The 19437-nt window shown below is 42.5% G+C and overlaps 1 protein-coding gene across 5 annotated transcripts in view; it reads right to left on the bottom strand.

Annotated features, from left to right (window-relative positions):
• Nucleotides 1–1765: 1765 nt before the first annotated feature.
• The window catches only part of LOC146054263 (uncharacterized), a 62295-nt gene continuing 44623 nt past the window's right edge, over nt 1766–19437 (bottom strand). For 4 of the 5 annotated variants that reach the window (XM_083168068.1, XM_083168069.1, XM_083168067.1 and 1 more), the window contains exon 5: nt 1766–5225. In XM_083168068.1, coding sequence (XP_083024194.1) covers nt 2974–5225 — 2252 coding nt within the window. In that variant the 3' untranslated portion in view covers nt 1766–2973. The remainder of the gene's footprint in view (nt 5226–19437) is intronic. The other variant, XM_083168066.1, reaches the window with a different exon arrangement.

Genomic DNA, 19437 nt, shown 5'->3' with positions numbered 1-19437 from the left:
AGCCCGCCAATTTGATGGAATAATTTTCTTAATTATTTATTATTTATTAAAGGTTTCATATATTTCATGTAATGAAATGAGGTAAGATTAGGTTCTGTGTGTTGTTACAATCGAGAACCTCCTCCTTATAGACATTGGTTCGGATACCTGCTGAAGAGTTAATTTATTCATTATGAGGAAAATATAGGTGTGTTAATTAGTACTAAATTATAGTACTGAGACTAATGTCACCGTTGTGTGGTGTGTTTGCATCCTTGTATATTAGTACAAGAATACTGTGCTCGGTATAAAAGTGTCTAAGTGTTGCCCCACACTGAGGTGTGGGTGAAGATTTGGTTTTAGGGTGTGATTGGATCATGGTAATGGAAATAGGGGTTAAGGTTAGGGTTGGGGTTGAGGTTAGGGTTGGGGTTTAGGGTTAGGATTTAGGGTTAGGGTTAAGGATAGGATTAGGGTTTAGTACTGGATTTGTACTAGATTATAGTACTGGGGATGAGATGTCACCATGGTATGGTGTGTTGGTATCCTTGTGTGTTAATACAAGAATTATGTGATTGGTGTTGACACATCTAAGTGTGGCCCCATATTAGGGTGTGGGTGAGGATTAGGTTTAGGGTGTGGTTAAATCGTGATATTAGAAATTAATGGAGTATTAATGGCTCGTGATAGTAAGAGAGTAAGTAATACTATTCAGTGAAGTCTTAAAAATACAGTTAATTATGATACATGTGCATCATGAGCTAGATTGCTCATGAGTAATGATTTTTTAGATATGGTGCCTATCTATTTCATACTGGTGGTGAAATACGGAGAAGATGGTAGTGAGTAAGGTGAAAGAAGAACAATAAAAAATAAGTGACACTCTGCAATGAACAACAAAAAAACAGAAAAACCCAAAAAAGAACACGTGTGGGGAAGGAGGTATAGTGAGTATCCTCTCAGTATTATGGTAAATAATGATAATGAACGAAGTGTCTTTTAATAGGGTGGTCTGTATCACCCTGACACAATAACTCCTACTGTCTCAGCGTATCCTTTACTGAGTGTGTTTTTATTCTAGCTGGTCTTAGCTTAGCGCTGTAACGCTCTGGCACAAGGTGGCCATATGTTTGATCCATAACAGAGTTAGTATACTGCCCTTGGAGACCATATAGACTATAGAAATCGCGGCAGACGGCGCTGGAACGCACCGGGACCACTGTGGAACGCACGGCCATATTGGATTGATAGTATTTCCGGCCGGCGGACAAATCAGCTGGCGGCATTTGACACATGTTATCAGGGACGCATGAGCCTTGCAGGCACCAGTAGGTACTGCACCAGGCTGTTGATAATTACCACATTAGGCTGCTATATAAGGGAGCCCTTGAGAACAGGATCATTGTACTTGATGTGCTTGTGCTGTACGGATGTGCCAGGTGAATTGTCTTGACAAAGGCCCTCTAGTGGCCGAAACGTCGACCTCCTCACAAAAGTAAGATGTTTTGTATCTTTAACAAGTACCATTAAATTACTATTGGTCTTATTGGTGAGTGCTCCTTGTGGATCTATTTCTGGCTCTACACCTGTGATATATTGGGAACATCGTTGGATGTTTACTTAAGTGGAGCACCCCGAACGTTGACAAGGGCTGGCCGTGAGTGCGGATTCCCCAAAATATATATATATATATATATATAGATAGAGATAGTTAGTAAATAACTCTGCTGCCCTCCACGAACCACTCCGTCCAAGATTGACATGAAAAAACTAGCGGCACTCTCCAGACTTTGAACGTGGTGTTCTTTATTCCAACATGTTGCGGGATGGAAACCTTCATGTACTCAGGGATCAACAAACACAATGAAATAACAAGGGTCTTTATTACAACACTTGACACACCTCCACCAATCAATTGTGTCTGCTGAGATCCACCTCCTGCTTGACACACCTGAAACTGCTCTCCAATAACCCAGAGAGGCAGTCCAGGAGGCAGACAAGGGCAAATATCAGACAGTATAACATATATACATTTTTATTTTAAAATATTGCAAACACATGTGGCCCTACTCAAAGGAGCACATATGTCAAACAATATGTATACAAATACAAGATACCACTCATTGCTGACTAAAGATGGTTTTATTTTATGTTCTCATTAAGTACAATCTATTGTGCAAAACATATTAAGCAGACGCTAAAAGGACGGTTCTAGTACAACATGTAGAGTACAGAGTAATAATAAGGAATAGGCAATATAACAGCTCATACCTAGAAGACTGCATACACATGGTTCTACCTCTATCTCTGCTCTGTATCATGGCCTGTAGGAGAGTCCCACAAGTGACAGACACGATCCAGTCCTATGGCAATGACGCACATTACACCTATGTCTGCGGTGGGAAATGACAGTATAACATGTTACTATACTGTGTGACTGGTGTTTCCAATTACTCTCCATACCATCAGTGTTGCTAACAATCCTTGTTGTACACACTGGCCCCTGCTTCAGAGTTGCACAGATCCCATGATGCTCAGCAGCTGGGCATGTGTCGGTATACACAACTCTGAGCTATTATATGCTGTTAGCAGCCGGACAGATCTCCTCTTGAGGCTGAGTGGGTGTAGAGTACTGTGGGAGAGTAGGATGAATTGGGGCTATTCAGGGTTGTGCGCATGCAGAGCTGCTGATATATCTCTTGCACAAGGATAGCGCTGGTGCAAACGCATGGTGATAGCGATGACCACTTTCATCACCAAGAAAATTCTGTATAATGGTGAACAATGACATTTATTCCCAAACATAAAGTGTCTGCAATTGTGACTGCTTTATATTCAACTCTGAATCAGGCGCTCTGTATTTATGCCTATTTATCATTATGCAGACACGAATATTCAAATAGTGGAAACAATTATTCACACCTCTCAGCGCATTAACATTTATTTTCTCTTAAAAGCAGCTCATAAACAGTCACACTCAGAAGACGCAAATGACTATGGTTTCACACCTTTGTGAGTGCTCTGATGTCTAACAAGGCTGAGTTCTGATAAAAAACATTTCCCAAACTCAGAACATGGAAATGGCTTCTCACCTGTGTGACTTCTCTCATGTACAACAAGCTGTGATTTCCGGGCAAAAGATTTCCCACACTCAGAACATGGAAATGGCTTCTCACCTGTGTGAGTTCTCTCATGTGAGACAAGCTGTGATTTTCTAGGAAAGGCTTTACCACACTCAGAACATGGAAATGGCTTCTCACCTGTGTGACTTCTCTCATGTAGGACAAGATCTGATTTTGAGGTAAAATATTGTCCACATTCTGTACATGGAAATGGCTTCTCACCTGTGTGACTTCTCACATGTAGGACAAGATCTGATTTTGTAGTAAAGGCTTTACCACACTCAGAACATGGAAATGGCTTCTCACCTGTGTGAGTTCTCACATGTAGGACAAGCTGTGATTTTGTAGTAAAGGCTTTATCACACAGAGAACATGGAAATGGCTTCTCCCCTGTGTGAGTTCTCACATGTATAACGAGATTTGAATTGTTGGTAAAAGATTTCCCACACTCAGAACATGGAAATGGCTTCTCACCTGTGTGAGTTCTCTCATGTAGGACAAGCTGTGATTTTGTAGGAAAGGCTTTACCACACTCAGAACATGGAAATTGCTTATCCCCTATGTGAGTTCTCACATGTTTAACGAGATTTGATTTGCGGGTAAAAGATTTCCCACACTCAGAACATGGAAATGGCCTCTCTCCTGTGTGAGTTCTCTCATGTAGGACAAGCTGTGATTTTTTAAGAAAGGCTTTACCACACTCAGAACATGAAAATTGCTTCACACCTGTGTGAATTCTCACATGACTAATGAGATATGATTTCTGGGTAAAACATTTCCCACACTCAGAACATGGAAATGGCTTCTCACCTGTGTGAGTTCTCTTATGTAGGACAAGATCTGATTTTGTAGTAAAGGCTTTACCACACACAGAACAAGGAAATGGCTTCTCACCTGTGTGAGTTCGCTCATGTATAACAAGATATGATTTGTCGACAAAATATTTCCCACATTCTGTACATGGAAACGGCTTCTCACCTGTGTGAGTTCTCACATGTTTAACGAGATTTGATTTCTGGGCAAAAGATTTCCCACACTCAGAACATGGAAATGGTTTCTCACCTGTGTGAGTTCTTTCATGTAGGACAAGATCTGATTTTCTAGTAAAGGCTTTACCACACTCAGAACATGCAAATGGCTTCTCACCTGTGTGACTTCTCTCATGTATGACAAGCTGTGATTTCCGGATAAAATATTTCCCACACTCAGAACATTGAAACGGCTTCTCACCTGTGTGACTTCTCTGATGTATTACAAGATCTGATTTATAGGAAAACCATTTCCCACACTCAGAACATGGTAACTGCTTCTTACCTGTGTGAGTTCTCACATGGTTAAGGAGACCCGATTTTTGGGTAAAAGTTTTCCCACACTCAGAACATGGAAATGGCTTCTCACCTGTGTGAATTCTCTCATGTTTAACGAGACTTGATTTCTGGGTAAAATATTGTCCACATTCTGTACATGGAAATGGTTTCTCACCTGTGTGAATTCTCACATGTTTAACGAGACTTGATTTCTGGGCAAAATATTGTCCACATTCTCTACATGGAAATGGTTTCTCACCTGTGTGAGTTCTCACATGTAGAACAAGATGTGATTTCTGGATAAAAGATTTACCACACTCAGAACATGGAAATCTCTTCTCACCTGTGTGAATTCTCTTATGTAGAGAAAGAGTTGATTGGCGAGTAAAACTTTTCCCACACTCAGAACATGGAAATGGCTTCTCACCTGTGTGACGTCTCTGATGTTTAACAAAAGCTGATTTACGTGCAAAACTTTTCCCACACACAGAACATGGAAACGGTTTCTCACCTGTGTGAGTTCTCTGATGTCTAATAAAATCTGACTGATTTATAAAACATGTATCACACTCAGAACAGGTAAATGTGTCAGCACCTGTATGAGCTGCTCTATGTGTAGCAGTATCTGAGGTACCAGGAGAGGAGTCCTCAGGAATAGAGGTATCAGGTGATGTATCTGCACTGTGAAGTACTGGCTGTATATTTAGGGTAATGGAGGCGTCTTCTGGAGAATCCTGTGTGATGTTATCTTCTGTTTTATAATTTGGAGACAGAATAAGACGTCCCTCCGAGGTATTTCTGCTTCTGTGTCCATCTGCTGGAAATAACATACAGATATAGAAATATCGCTCTTCCCCTTTCCCCTCACCCATTTCATACTATTAGTTAGTACAGGTGATTCAGTTATAAATACTTTATTACAGCTCTAAATCATGTAGCACATATGAAAAATAGGTAGACATTTGTACACTACACATATGTAGACATATATAGACTACATATGTAGACTATGAAAAAAATGTAGAGTTAGTACTCTTGCATTTCAAGCATGAACCTAATTTCCCCGGTACAAAGTGCTTGCGTTGGGCCTGTGACATATATGCCCTAGGTAGGGGTTTCAAACGTTCTCTTGTAACATTGCTGTTTGGAGATTTTCATAGTTTTTTCAAGGTGTCCCGTGACATGACCAATGGGATATCAGTCCACCACGAATTCGCCACTACTGACCATATATCCTTAGGGTCAACACGGAGCAAACACACACATATATATATATATATATATACAAACCATCGCCATGCCATTAGACAGGCACTTAGTACAGGCAGTAGCGAGCAACCAGTAGCTAGACACTGTGCACTCTTTAAACATAGCATAGCCAGTATCAGGTCGAAAATAGTGGACCATATACCACCTACAGTTAGAGGAGGGAATAGGGGGAAACTCCTACTGCAAGCAGAGGCTAGGTGGATTTTTAGGTTGGACACAATTGCCCCTAGAGGCTTAAATGAACAACATGGCCTACAAAGTTTTCTTTAAAATTCAGTATCAGTAAATATTTGGGAAACACACAGTAGATAGCTGGCCCTCTAATATATAGATATATAAATTTAAAAGATTATGCATCAAGATTAAAATATATTTGATATATTGGAATATGAATAGAGGTCCTGCAATTCTGTACTTTTTTAATGTTTTTCTATTTTTTCATTTTTTAGATGTGTATATGTCTTTAATTATGGTCACTATTTTATATGGCCAGTTTTTTGGCCTCTTATTTGACTTAATTTAAGCCTCTTAACTATGTCACTTGTGTTAGATTTTATATATGATGTTTTACTCATGTTTTGTTTATATTCACAGGTTCACGCTCCCGGACAGTGACAGCGGCAACCAAAACGAGGCTTGGAACCCCGGAAGCTTCGAGCGCAGTGCAGAATGGGGAACGACGTCAGAGGATGAAGCCGGAAGAGACAGGGTCCTCTGGATCGTTTCCCCACAGTACGGCACGGCGGCTTCAGGGCGGATGGGGATGTACCGGCCGGGCGGCCGCGGGTAAGTGTCTGAGGGCGGGAACAGGCCGGAAGGGGGTGTTGTTTTCTCTGTTTGTACTGCACTATATATTTTGCTCACTGTGTGTATAAGGTTGTTCCCTGAGGACGGGCAGACGCCCGAAACATGTAGGATCAATAAAGCCACTTTTTTTGCTTTCACTAAATTCCGGGAGTGCCGCCTGATCGATACTGCATATACACTGGGACCCGCGGGTTCAGAGAGGAAGGCACCGGGTGATTACTGCAATACGGGATTTGTGGAGTGCCGGGCGACATTGGACCTATATATATATATATATATATATATATATATATAGTCTTCCTGACGGCGGCACTCAATGAAATCAACACACCATAGGCAGTTTTGGTAAGAAACCGACGTTTCAAGGCCGTCAGGTGCTCTTTGCACCTTGTTGTTGTTCACATACGTAAGAAGCAGTCCAAAGGGTCAGCTAAATCATCAATTTTTAATAATAATCCAAAGCATTGCCCCGACGTTTCGGTCCATATACAAGGACCTTTATCAAGGAGCTGGTGTTTGGTCAATATACAGCATCAGGCTAGAGAAGGGAAAAGAGACCTCATCCTGGAGGGGGGACAGCTGTCTTATGTATGTGAACAACAACACAGTGGATTAGTGTGTTTGTGGAGAGTGCCCCACATCTCCCATCTACGGACAGGAGAACTGGACTATATTTTGGGCATTTTTACCCTTTGTAGGGCACCCCACCATTGCTATATCTTTAGTGCGAGTGCGGTCTCTCCCCATTCTATATATCTATATATATAGCAGCAAAATTGGATAAAGGAAAATAGCGTCTACCTATACCTATATAAGAAGCGTATCCAGTTGTAAAAAACAAAGGATTTTTATTCAAGTACACAGTACTAGTTAAAAGAGCAAACAATGGGTAAAAATAGAAAAAACACTTATACGTAAAATATGCGAAATATTATAAAAAGGCCTACAAAAGAATTCGCTATATAAAAAAAGGGGGTGAAGGGGGAGGGAGATAAAGCTGTAATAAGTAAATAAAACAGGATTAAGGAGAAAAAACGTTTTCTTAAAAGCTGAAGTGGATTGTCACTTATCTAATAGGGAGGAGTCAGCAGGCTGTACCCAACGCGTTTCGTCGTAGAGACTTCATCAAGGGGTGAGGGAGGTGAGTGCCTGGAGCTCTATTTATACTGTATAGGTATGATGGACATAATTGTGAGGTCACTTCCTGTGGGATGTGCCTATCGTTTCTAAAGTGGGCAGAATCGTGAATAACTGTCTATGATCTAACTAGATGTTTATGTGGCACGACCCTGATGCTTACTGTCTAAAGCATAGTTGTTAACCCCTTACCGCCGCAGTCTGGTTTTGCCTTCCTGACAGAGCCCTTTTTTTCAAATCTGACATGTATCACTTAAGTGGGGATAACTTTTTTTTGCTTTTACTTATCCCAGTGATTTTGAGATTGTTTTCTCGTGACACATTGTTCTTCAAGTTAGTGGTAAATTTTGGTCGATACAGTCTGTGTTTTTTTGTGAAAAACACCAAAATGTCGTAAAAAAAAAGAAAATGTTGCAATTTGCAAAATGTTAAATTTTCTGCTTGTGAGACAAATAATCATACCACTCAAAATAGTTAATAACTAACATAGACCATATGTATACTTTGTGTTTCCATCATTATTTCAACCTCCTTTTAATTTTTTTGGACACTAGGAGGCTTAAAATATGAATAGCAAATTCTCAAATTTTCAAGAAAATTTCAAACACTGATTTTTTTAGGGACCAGTTCAGTTCTGATGTGACTTTGAGGGACTTGTATGTGAGACACCCCCATAAATGATGCCATTTCAAAAACTGCACCCCTCACAGTATTCAAAACAGCATTTTGGAAGTTTGTTAACCCTTTAGGTGTTTCACAGGAATTAAAACAAAGTGTAGGTGAAATTTCAAAATTTCATTTTTTTGCAGATTTTCAATTTTAATACATTTTTCTAAGGAACACAGTAGATTTTACTAGAGAAATGTGACTAAAAATTGATTCCCCCAATTCTTTTGTTTTCATAAATATCCTATATGTGGCCCTAGTGTGCAGGTTGACCAAACCACAGGCATAATAGAAGGAGCACCTACTTGATTTTGGAGCCTCCTTTTTTGGAGATTATTTTTTAGGCACCATGTAGGTTTCTAGGCACCATAGGATGCTAAAAGTTAGGAACCCCCCACAAGTGACCCCATTTTGCAAACTACACCCCTCAGGGAATTCATCTAGGGGTATAGTGTACATTTCAAACCCCCAGGGGTTTCACCAATTGTGGTACAACTGGGCAGTGAAAATGAAAAATTAAATTTTTTTACACAAAAATGCAGTTCTGGCTCAAAATTTTTCATTTTCACAAGGAATGAAGGAGACAAAGCACCCCAAAATCTGTGCCCCAATTTCTCCCGAGTACGGCAATGCCTCACATGTGACCAAAAAATACCATTTGGGTGCATGGCAGGACTCAGAAGGGAAGGAGTGATATTTGGATTTTGCAGCACAGATTCTGGTGGAAGGTTGGTGGGTGCTATGTCGCATTAGCAAGACCCCCGAAGCACCAATACAGTGGAACCCCCCCACAAGTGACCCCATTTTGCAAACTACACCCCTCAGGGAATTCATCTAGGGGTATAGTGTACATTTCAAACCCCCAGGGGTTTCACCAATTTTGATACAACTGGTCTGTGCAAATGAAAAATTACATTTTTTTACACAAAAATGCAGTTCTGGCTCAAAATTTTTCATTTTCATAAGGTATGAAGGAGAAAAAGCACCACAAAATCTGTGCCCCAATTTCTCCCGAGTATGGCAATGCCTCATATGTGACCAAAAAATACCAGTTGGGTGCATGGCAGGACTCAGAAGGGAAGGAGTGATTTTTGGATTTTGCAGCTCAGATTCTGGTGGAATGAATGGTGGGTGCTATGTGGCATTAGCAAGACCCCCGAAGCACAGTGAAATGATGAACCTAATAATCCATAGATGTGTGGTATATTTTAAAACACTCCTTTATACATAGGCCGGGTTTGTCGGGGCAAGTTTCACAGTGGAAAATAGTATCCTTTCTTATTCCCTTTTTATAGCAAACTTTGCACCTTTTTTGTGTCCTGCCCTTTTTTGCAGTGGAGGGGATTTCGTTAAGAAAATGCTGCCCTGGTACAATACGGGGGCCAGTACTAGAAGTACTGGGGCCCTCTGCCTGCTGGTTCCCAAATATTAGGCCCTTTATGACTTCCTCTTGAAAGTGCATAAATGTCCCCCTCTGGCTGGTAGAACGGAATAGCACGTAAGCGTTATACAGTGCCATCTGGATGATATACACGGCCAGCTTCTTGTACCAGATTTTTGTTTTCCGCAGGGCACTGTACGGCTTCAGTACCTGATCTGAAAGATCCACTCCGCCCATGTACTTATTGTAATCTAGGATACAATTAGGTTTTGAGGTGTGGGTACTGGTACCTCGTACAGGGATGGAGGTGGTACTGTCTCCATGAATTGTTGTCAGTATAAGGACATCCCTCTTGTCCTTATATTTGACCAACAACATATTTTCGGTGGATTGTGCCCTGCTTTCACCCCTTCTCAGTACTTGGGCAATGTGCGTTTTTGGGAGGCCTCTTTGGTTCTTGCGCACAGTACCGCAAGCTGCTGTACCTCTTGAACCAAGGGCCTTAAACAGGGGGATGCTAGTGTAAAAGTTATCCACATAGAGGTGATAACCTTTATCCAGGAAGGGGTGCACTAATTTCCAGACAATTTTTCCACTAACACCTACGAGGGAGGGGGGGCATTCTGGCGGTTCAATTCTTGAATCCTTCCCTTCATATACCCTAAACCTGTGGGTGTACCCTGAGGTGCTTTCACACAGTTTATACATTTTTATGCCATACCTTGCCCTCTTACTGGGAAGGTACTGGCGGAATTTAACCCTTCCTTTAAAATGTATAAGGGACTCGTCGATACAAATAAATTTTTCAGGGATGTACATCTCTGCAAATTTGGCACTGAAATGATCAATGACCGGCCTGACTTTGAATAGCCGGTCAAAGGTGGGATCATCTCTGGGTGGGCACTGTGCATTATCGGTGTAATGTAAAAATTTAAGGATTGTCTCAAAATGAGTCCGAGTCATGGCCATACGGTAAAGTGGGGTGCTGTACAGAACATCTGTACTCCAATATTGCCTAATTTCTGGCTTTTTTACTATGCCCATATGTAACACCAGACCCCAAAACGTCATAATCTCTACTGCATCTACAGGGGTCCACCTAGCAAATGATGACGTGGGGTTTTGAGCAATAAACTGCTGGGCATATAAATTACTTTGGTCCACCATTAAATTTATAAAATCATCAGAGAAAAATAATTTGAAAAAGTAAATTTCTCTGAGACCTGTTGAATCAAATTGGATTCCTGGGATGGCCAAAAACTCAGGAACCTGGGGCTCAAAATTGTCTGGTGGTGGGGTCCATACGGGATCAATCATTTTGGGGGGGGGTCTCAGCTGCTCTACGGGGGCATCTTTGAGGGGGTCCCTCATCACTAGAGGAGGAAGATGAGGTTAAGACGAATCCTTCAAATTCCCCGCTTGCATCACTGGCTGTGTCAGAGTAAGAGGCAAGCATGGCATATGCCTCCTCCGCTGAATACATTCTTTTGGATGACTGGGATGACATTTGGGATGCCATTTTTATTTTTGTGTTTCTGTTAGTGTAATGTTTCAACACGTGTATAGTGTAGGGGGGGTACAAACTTTATTTCAACACGGGGGGTATGTAGTGTGTAGTGTGTATGTAGTGCAGAAAAAAAAATACTTTATACAGGAATTTGATCCCAAAAAAAAAAAAAAAAATTAGATCAACCCTGTGGCAAAAATGCTGATCTGTGATGTACGTCACTCAGCAACTTCAAGGCAGCTTTTGGTACAACCTTGAAGGGGTTAAAAAAAAAAAAAAAAAAAGGGTCCTGCGCCAAAAATTGAGCACAGATGTTGGTCAGTAACATCCGTCACTGAACAGCGCTCAAAGGCAACAGGAATTTGATCTACAGATGGGTCTTGTCCCATCTTGGCAGGGGATGGCGCTGGCGTCGCCAGCCGCCATCCCCCGCCAGCGCCATGGCGATGGTGAGAAGGGGACGCACGCGCACGAGAGGCGCGCGCGTCCCCTTCCGACGGCGCTTCCATCCGTTCCCCCGGGTCCCCGCCGGCTTGCCGGCGGTAACCCGGGGTCCCCGCCGCCTGCCCGCATCCCCCCCTAACCCTGTCCGTCTCCCTGAGGCGGAGACGGACAGGGTTTCCGTCGCACTGGCGACGGAGACTGAGACGCGCGTGCGCGTGAGACGCACGCGCGTCTCAGTGCATTCGCTGGCGTGGCTGCTGGCGGGTCGCCAGCGCAGACGTTCTGGCGACCCGCCAGCAAGGATGGGACCTGACCCATCTGTAGATCAACCCTGTGCCGAAAATGCTGATCAGTGATGTACGTCACTGATCAGCGCACAGTGGCCACAGGACACCCACAAAATCACAGTGTGTGTAAATTTTTTTTTAAAAAAGACCCCACAGCACCCTCAAAAAAAAAAAAAAAAAAAAAGGTGATCAGTGATGCGACACTGATTACCAGTGAGGGGCAGCAGGTGCACAACCTTTGGTGCAACTGACAGTGCAACTGACAGGTATATATATTAAAAAAAAAAAAACCTGCACCCCCAAAAAGTTGCTGATCAGTTAATTTATACTGATCAGCACAAAAGGGGGGGCAGCAGGGGGGGCAGCAGTCAGTTGCACAGGCAGCACAACCTTTGGTGCAACTGACAGGTATATATATAAAAAAAAAAACCCTGCACCCCCAAAAAGTTGCTGATCAGCACAGATATACTGATCAGCACAAAAGGGGGGGCAGCAGACACAAAATATAGCACTCTCTGTCACTATCTCTCACTATCTGTCACTCTATGACACTGCAGCAGCAGCACACAGGAAGTCACAAGATCGAGGAAGCATCCAGCTGCTGGCAGCACGCTACCAGCGGTGATCAGGTAAGTATCAGGCAAGGATCAGGTCAGTATATCACGACAGATTGGCACGGTGACCGCTCTGCATGCAATTCCAGACCGGAATGGCGTCTGCAGCGCAGTCACCGTTAGTTTAAATCACGCGCCATGGCTGTGATTGGTCCGTCGGTCCGACGGACCAATCACAGCCTTGGGGGCAGGTGGGGTGAGGTGTGGTCATCACCGGTGACCACCGGTGCCCCCCTCACACCCGGCGGTGATTGATCCGTGTTACCGAGCGTCTGATTCGCCGATAACACAGGAAAACGCTGTGATTGGCTGTTCACATTGAACAGCCAATCGCAGCGATCGCCGACGGGGGGGAGGCATCTCCGCCCCCCCTGGGCATGCTGGGACATGTCTGCTGTAAGGGACAGAAGACATGTTTAAACGGTCACCGCGTCTATAGACGCGGTGACAGTTTAAAGTCATGACGTATATATACGTCATGTGTCGGGAAGTACATCCCGGCCATGACGTATATATACGTCAAATGTTGGGAAGGGGTTAAAAGACACATTAAGTAGCAGAAATAAAGTTAATAACGATTGTGGGTACAATGCCCCACTTCCGGTGGGCGGACGTTACTTCCGCCCCGCTTCCTGTGTACAGTGTTGTTGAAAGTATGTTCACTTTCCGCCACTCGTCGGCGGAAGTGTATGCATGCCCCACTTCCTTCTTGTAGTGGGCTGCTTCTCATTCGTTGTTGCGAGTGACAATCATTGTTCAGCCGGGCACTTGGGTTTTTGCTCTGTGTATTCGGATATGTTGTCTCCCGGCGGCGGCCATTTTGTGGGGGGTTTTCATATCTTTTTCCTGGTGGAACGGCCATCTTTCTGGAGACAGATGTGTGAATTCAGTGTTCATACTCGTTTTAGCTCATGGGATTGTAGTGGCGATTTCAATTGGACATGGGAATGGAGAATGAAATATATTAATATAAATTCATGGTTATATTCACACAGTATATTTACAATTCGGGTTCCTAATAAAACGCATAAGTATATATGATTATAAAACCATAAAGATATAAGCATATAAATTGTATAAAAATAGCAGCGTTTTTTAGAGATATAGCAGCAGTGATGAGACCAATTAGTATAGCAGCAGTGTGGTATATCAAGGCTATAATAGCCTGTGGATAGGTATAAAATAAGTGCCATGGTACTCATAGGGCAATAGTGCCTTGAAGATGTGATAAGAGGAGTGCAAATAATACTTGATGAAGATATATAAAAAAATTTATATTATTTATAGACATTTTGTGAATGAGTGAGACAAAGGTGATGCATAAATAATTTTTTAATTTTTATTTTATTTTGATGAGGGGTGGGAAATACATAATGAAGAAGGAAAGAGTGAGAGAGAGAGAGAATAAAAGGAGAAAGAAAAAGGGGGATGAGAAGTGAGTCCTGGTGCCAACCAATTGTCCATATCATGAGGTTTTCTTCCTTGTACTGTCTGTACATTACAGAACCTGTTCTTCTCCTGGTACTGGACAGGCCCGGACACTGCTTGGCTGCCAAGATCGGACGGGTTTGGGCATTGCCAGCGTGGTATGACTGTTTTTCGTGTGCCCAAAACCTCTCGGAAGTAAGTGCCTTCTTGCTCGGACATGAAAGGGGGGGGGGGGGGGGGGGAACAAGGAGAGAAAAAAAAAAAGGGGGATAGTATGGTGGACGTGAGGGAGTGAGTTATAAGAACTGAATGGGGATGTGGATATAATGAAGTGTATTCTTACGGAACCTTTACAGAAATGGAGCGATTTCATATCCCTCATTAAGACCATTTGGGTGTAATGTCTGGAGCTGGAATATCCAGTACATTTCCCTTTGTGATAGCTTCTGTGCCAGGTCGCCTCCTCTTTCTCCCAAGTACACATGTTCGATAGCTTTGAAGGTGAGATCTTCCGGACTCGATGCGTGTGCCGTATTAAAGTGTCTAGGGATTGCATGATTGTCCAATTTGTTCTTAATGCTTCTCACATGTTCTTGTATTCTTATCTTCAGGGGGCGCTTGGTCTTACCGACATATTTCTTCCCGCACGTACACTCTAGCAGGTAGATGACAGAGGTCGAGTTGCAGTTCATGAATTCCTTAATTTGGAACTCCTTGTTGTCTCCTGTGTCTGTAAAACTTCTCCTGTTCGGATGGAGATATTTGCAAATCACACATTTGCCACATTTGTAAGATCCTTTGCACTGAGGTAGCTTCGTGGAGGGTTTGATGGTCTTTAGCATGCTGGGTGCAAGTATGTCCTTTAGGTTCTTGGATTTCCTATAGACTATGTCAGGTCTAGGTGGTAAGATCTCTTTTAGTAAGGGGTCCATCAGAAGTATCCCCCAATGTTTCTGTAGAGACTTTCTGATGGTATCTTCATGTCGATCATATGTAGTAATAAAGGATACGTTTTCTTTCTTTTCCTCTTCTTTGTTCTTATACATAAGTAAAGTAGTGTGATTTGTGTTCCTTGTTCTCTCTGCTGCCTTTGGGATGAGGTTGGTCGGATATTGTTTCTCCTCAAATCTTTGTCCATACAGGGTAAGTTGGTCTTCAAGGTCTTCAGGTCTGCTGCAATTTCTTTTAATTCTGTGAAATTGTGAATATGGAATATTGTTCTTCCATCTTTTCAAATGGTTACTCCTGTGGTGCAGATAGCTATTTTTATCCACGCTCTTAACAAAGTTTTCAGTTGCTACTTTGTTGTTTTCCTTCATCAGGATTAGGTCCAAGATTTCAATTTCTTCTTTTTGTACATTTGATGTGAATTTTAGGTTCATATCATTAATGTCCAGATTTTTTAAAAATTCATAAAACTGTGACTCTGTTCCATCCCATACAATTAAAATGTCATCTATATAACATTTATATAGTATTATCGCGCTTTTGACATCTTGATTATTGTAGATGTGTACATTCTCCCAGTGTCCCATAAAAAGATTACCGAAACTTGGCGCAAAAATAGTCCCCATTGCTGTTCCGCATTGCTGTAAGTAAAATTGATCCTGAAATTTAAAATAATTGTGGTGTAAGATAAAAAGCATGACATCACAAATAAAATCTCTATGATCAGGTGTAAGGGAGGCATCTTCTTCTAGATAACTTCTGCAGTCTTCCACTCCTTTGCTATGTTCAATGCAGGTGTACAATGACTGTAAGTCTATGGTTACCCATAGATATGTCTCCTTCCACTCAAGATTCTCTGTTATATTTAGTACTGCTGTTGTGTCCTTCAAGTATGATGGTAAACATTTAACATATTTATTTAGAAATATGTCCACATACTGAGACAAGTTCGAAGTTAATGAGTCTACTTCCGCCACGATAGGTCTTCCGGGCGGGTTTTCAAGGCACTTATGGAATTTTGGTAGGAAATAAAATATGGGGGTAATGGGGTCTGATCTTAGTAAAAATTGGTACTCCTCTTTCGTTAGAATGTTTGTTCTGAGACCTTTTAATAAGAGAATGCGTAATTCCTCAATGTACGCGTCTTTAGGATCAGTAGGGAGTAAGCTGTATGATTTATCATCATTCAGGAGCCTATGTGCTTCTTTGACATAGGCTTCCCGGTCCATGATAACCAGTCCCCCCCCCTTTGTCAGCTGGTTTTAACACTATGTCTTTATCCTTCTGTAGTTTTTTGAGTGCCTCGCTTTCAGAATTTGTCAGATTTTTGTTTTTGATTGGTCCTTGTTCTGTGTTGCAGAGATCTTTCTTCACTAGATCGTGGAAGATACTGAGATTGGATCCTTTTGATTCTAATGGATAGTATTTGGATGTTGGTTTTAAGCCGGATTTACATTTGTTGTCAAAGTTTGATATTATTGCATCTTCTTTCTTTAGGAAATGCCTTTTGAGTGTCAGCTTGCGTACAAATTTGTTCAGGTCTATGTAGGTTTCAAACCTGTTAAGGCCACTTGTAGGTGCGAAGGAGAGACCCTTGCTTAGAAGGGATACCTCTGGGGTTGTTAGTACTTGTTTCGAAAGGTTGAAGATGCCGTTGTTGGTCGCCTTGTTTGTGATGTCCGTTGTGCTGTTATGAGGGTCTTTTTTTGTTGTTGTGATGTGTTCCTCCCACTGCCCCGTTTACCTCTTCGTCTGGAAGTTTTCTTTTTAGTGGAGGAACACATCACAACAAAAAAAGGCGACCAACAACGGCATCTTCAACCTTTTGAAACATGTACTAACAACCCCAGAGGTATCCCTTCTAAGCAAGGGTCTCTCCTTCGCACCTACAAGTGGCCTTAACAGGTTTGAAACATACATAGACCTGAACAAATTTGTACGCAAGCTGACACTCAAAAGGCATTTCCTAAAGAAAGAAGATGCAATAATATCAAACTTTGACAACAAATCTTAATCCGGCTTAAAACCAACATCCAAATACTATCCATTAGAATCAAAAGGATCCAATCTCAGTATCTTCCATGATCTAGTGAAGAAAGATCTCTGCGACACAGAACAAGGACCAATCAAAAACAAAAATCTGACAAATTCTGAAAGCAAGGCACTCAAAAAACTACAGAAGGATAAAGACATAGTGTTAAAACCAGCTGACAAAGGGGGGGGGGGACTGGTTATCATGGACCGGGAAGCCTATGTCAAAGAAGCACATAGGCTCCTGAATGATGAGAAATCATACAGCTTACTCCCTACTGATCCTAAAGACGCGTACATTGAGGAATTACGCATTCTCTTATTAAAAGGTCTCAGAACAAACATTCTAACGAAAGAGTACCAATTTTTACTAAGATCAGACCCCAATACCCCCATATTTTATTTCCTACCAAAAATCCATAAGTGCCTTGAAAACCCGCCCGGAAGACCTATCGTGGCGGGAATAGACTCATTAACTTCGAACTTGTCTCAGTATGTGGACATATTTCTAAATAAATATGTTAAATGTTTACCATCATACTTGAAGGACACAACAGCAGTACTAAATATAACAGAGAATCTTGAGTGGAAGGAGACATATCTATGGGTAACCATAGACGTACAGTCATTGTACACCTGCATTGAACATAGCAAAGGAGTGGAAGCCTGCAGAAGTTATCTAGAAGAAGATGCCTCCCTTACACCTGATCATAGAGATTTTTTTTTTTTAAAACACATTTTATTGTTGGAACATGTCAGAGTACAAACAGATGAAGTCTCAGCGACACGGTACACACAAACAAGGAATGTAAACAATATACGAGTCTAGTTTTCCGCGTTGTCGTGTTCCAGAGTAAAAGGGGAGAAGAGTGGATGAGAGAAGGAAATTTTCTGGTTTTTATAAGAGGCGGTAAGAAGGGGGAGAGAGAGTTATAGGAAAAAGAGGAAATAGGAGAAAAGAAAGAAAAAAAAAGAAATAGAAAAAGAAGATAAAAGCAAAAAAAAAAGAGAAGGGTAAAGGGCGTCCCTCCGGCGGCAGCGGGACACCCTGTCCCTTCCAAGGAAGCCAGGTGGTGTCACGGTGGGGCATGGAAGGGGGGTGGAGGGAGAGGGTGGGGGGGGGGTTAAGGGGGAGGGAAGGTTGAGGGAGGGGGTGGGTTTCCGCTAGTCTATATCATATGGCGGGGGGGCGTTCTGAGAAGTCATCCAAGGCGTCCACACCTTATGAAAGGATTTGAGAGAGTGGCGTATAGTTGCGGTCATATACTCCATTCTATAAGTATACCATATACGGGCAAGTATTGCCTGCATTGGGGCCGGATCTGGTTTTTTCCAGTCGGCTGCTATTTGACAGGTCGTTGCAGAGATAATATGTCGGAAAAGTTTATGCTGGTGTAGGGAAAGCATGGGGGGTTTAAGTGGAAGGAGATCATATTTGGGGTCTAGAGGGACAGCAATTCCCATCAGGTTAGAAAGTAAGGTTTCCACCTCTTTCCAGATTGTAACTATCTTTGAACAGTTCCACCAGATATGAAGGAAGCTACCCTCTGCCGTACAGCCCCTCCAGCACCTATCCGACGTGTTAGGAAACATCCTATGCAGTCTGGATGGGACATAATACCAGCGATAAAGGAGCTTATATATGTTTTCTTTAATTTTCACGCATATTGAGCTGGAGGCCGCGTTGTCGCGAATTTCCTCCCAGTCCTCGTCATCTATGGGGAGACCTAGATCTCTCTCCCAGGCCCTCTCATGTGGAGCCCGAGAGGAGGCCGTGCTAGTTTCCAGAAGGGAGTAAAGTGTTGAGATTAGGCCCGCGGAGGAGGTTCGCTTCCAACATATGTATTCATAAGATGTTAGAGGTCTGGATATAAGAGTTGGGGTGGTTTTAGAATGGAAATGTCGGATTTGTAGGAAGCGGAAAAAGTCCATGTTCGGGATTGCTGTACCCTCTCTTATTGCGGCAAACTGCGGGAAACTAGCATCGACTGAGATATCGTTAAGGTAATAGATGTTATCTTTTAGCCAACTGGAGAGGGAAGAGCGGCTCATGCCTGGAGGAAAGGCTGGGTTATGGAATAGCGGAATTAGAGGAGAGGGGAGTGGGGCTAAATTGTATGTTTTGTTAACCTTGTCCCACACCGATAAAGCGCGGGAAACCACCGGGTGGGATGCAGCTGTGTGGGGGCGTTTGTTTTTAGGTAGCCATTGCAGGGAAGACAAAGTGGACAATCCCAAATCGTCCGCTTCTATTTTTACCCAAACTTTCTGTGTGCCCCATGGGTTGCACCATTGGACATTCTGGGACAGCCGCGAGGCATAGTAGTATCTCCGGAAGTCCGGGATACCTAGACCACCTTGATGGGAGGGTCGTTGTAAGAGTTTTAGCCTTATTCGGGGGCGCTTCTTGTCCCAAACAAACTGAGTGGTTTGGTATTGTAGTGATTTGAATACATAAAGGGGGATATATATTGGCAAGGTTTGGAATAAGTATAGGAGGCGCGGGAGGA

The sequence above is a fragment of the Crinia signifera genome, unplaced genomic scaffold (genome assembly GCF_055691185.1).
Source record: "Crinia signifera unplaced genomic scaffold, ASM5569118v1 HAP2_SCAFFOLD_232, whole genome shotgun sequence".
Taxonomy (NCBI): Eukaryota; Metazoa; Chordata; class Amphibia; order Anura; family Myobatrachidae; genus Crinia; species Crinia signifera.
This window is presented reverse-complemented; position numbering and strand designations above follow the sequence as displayed.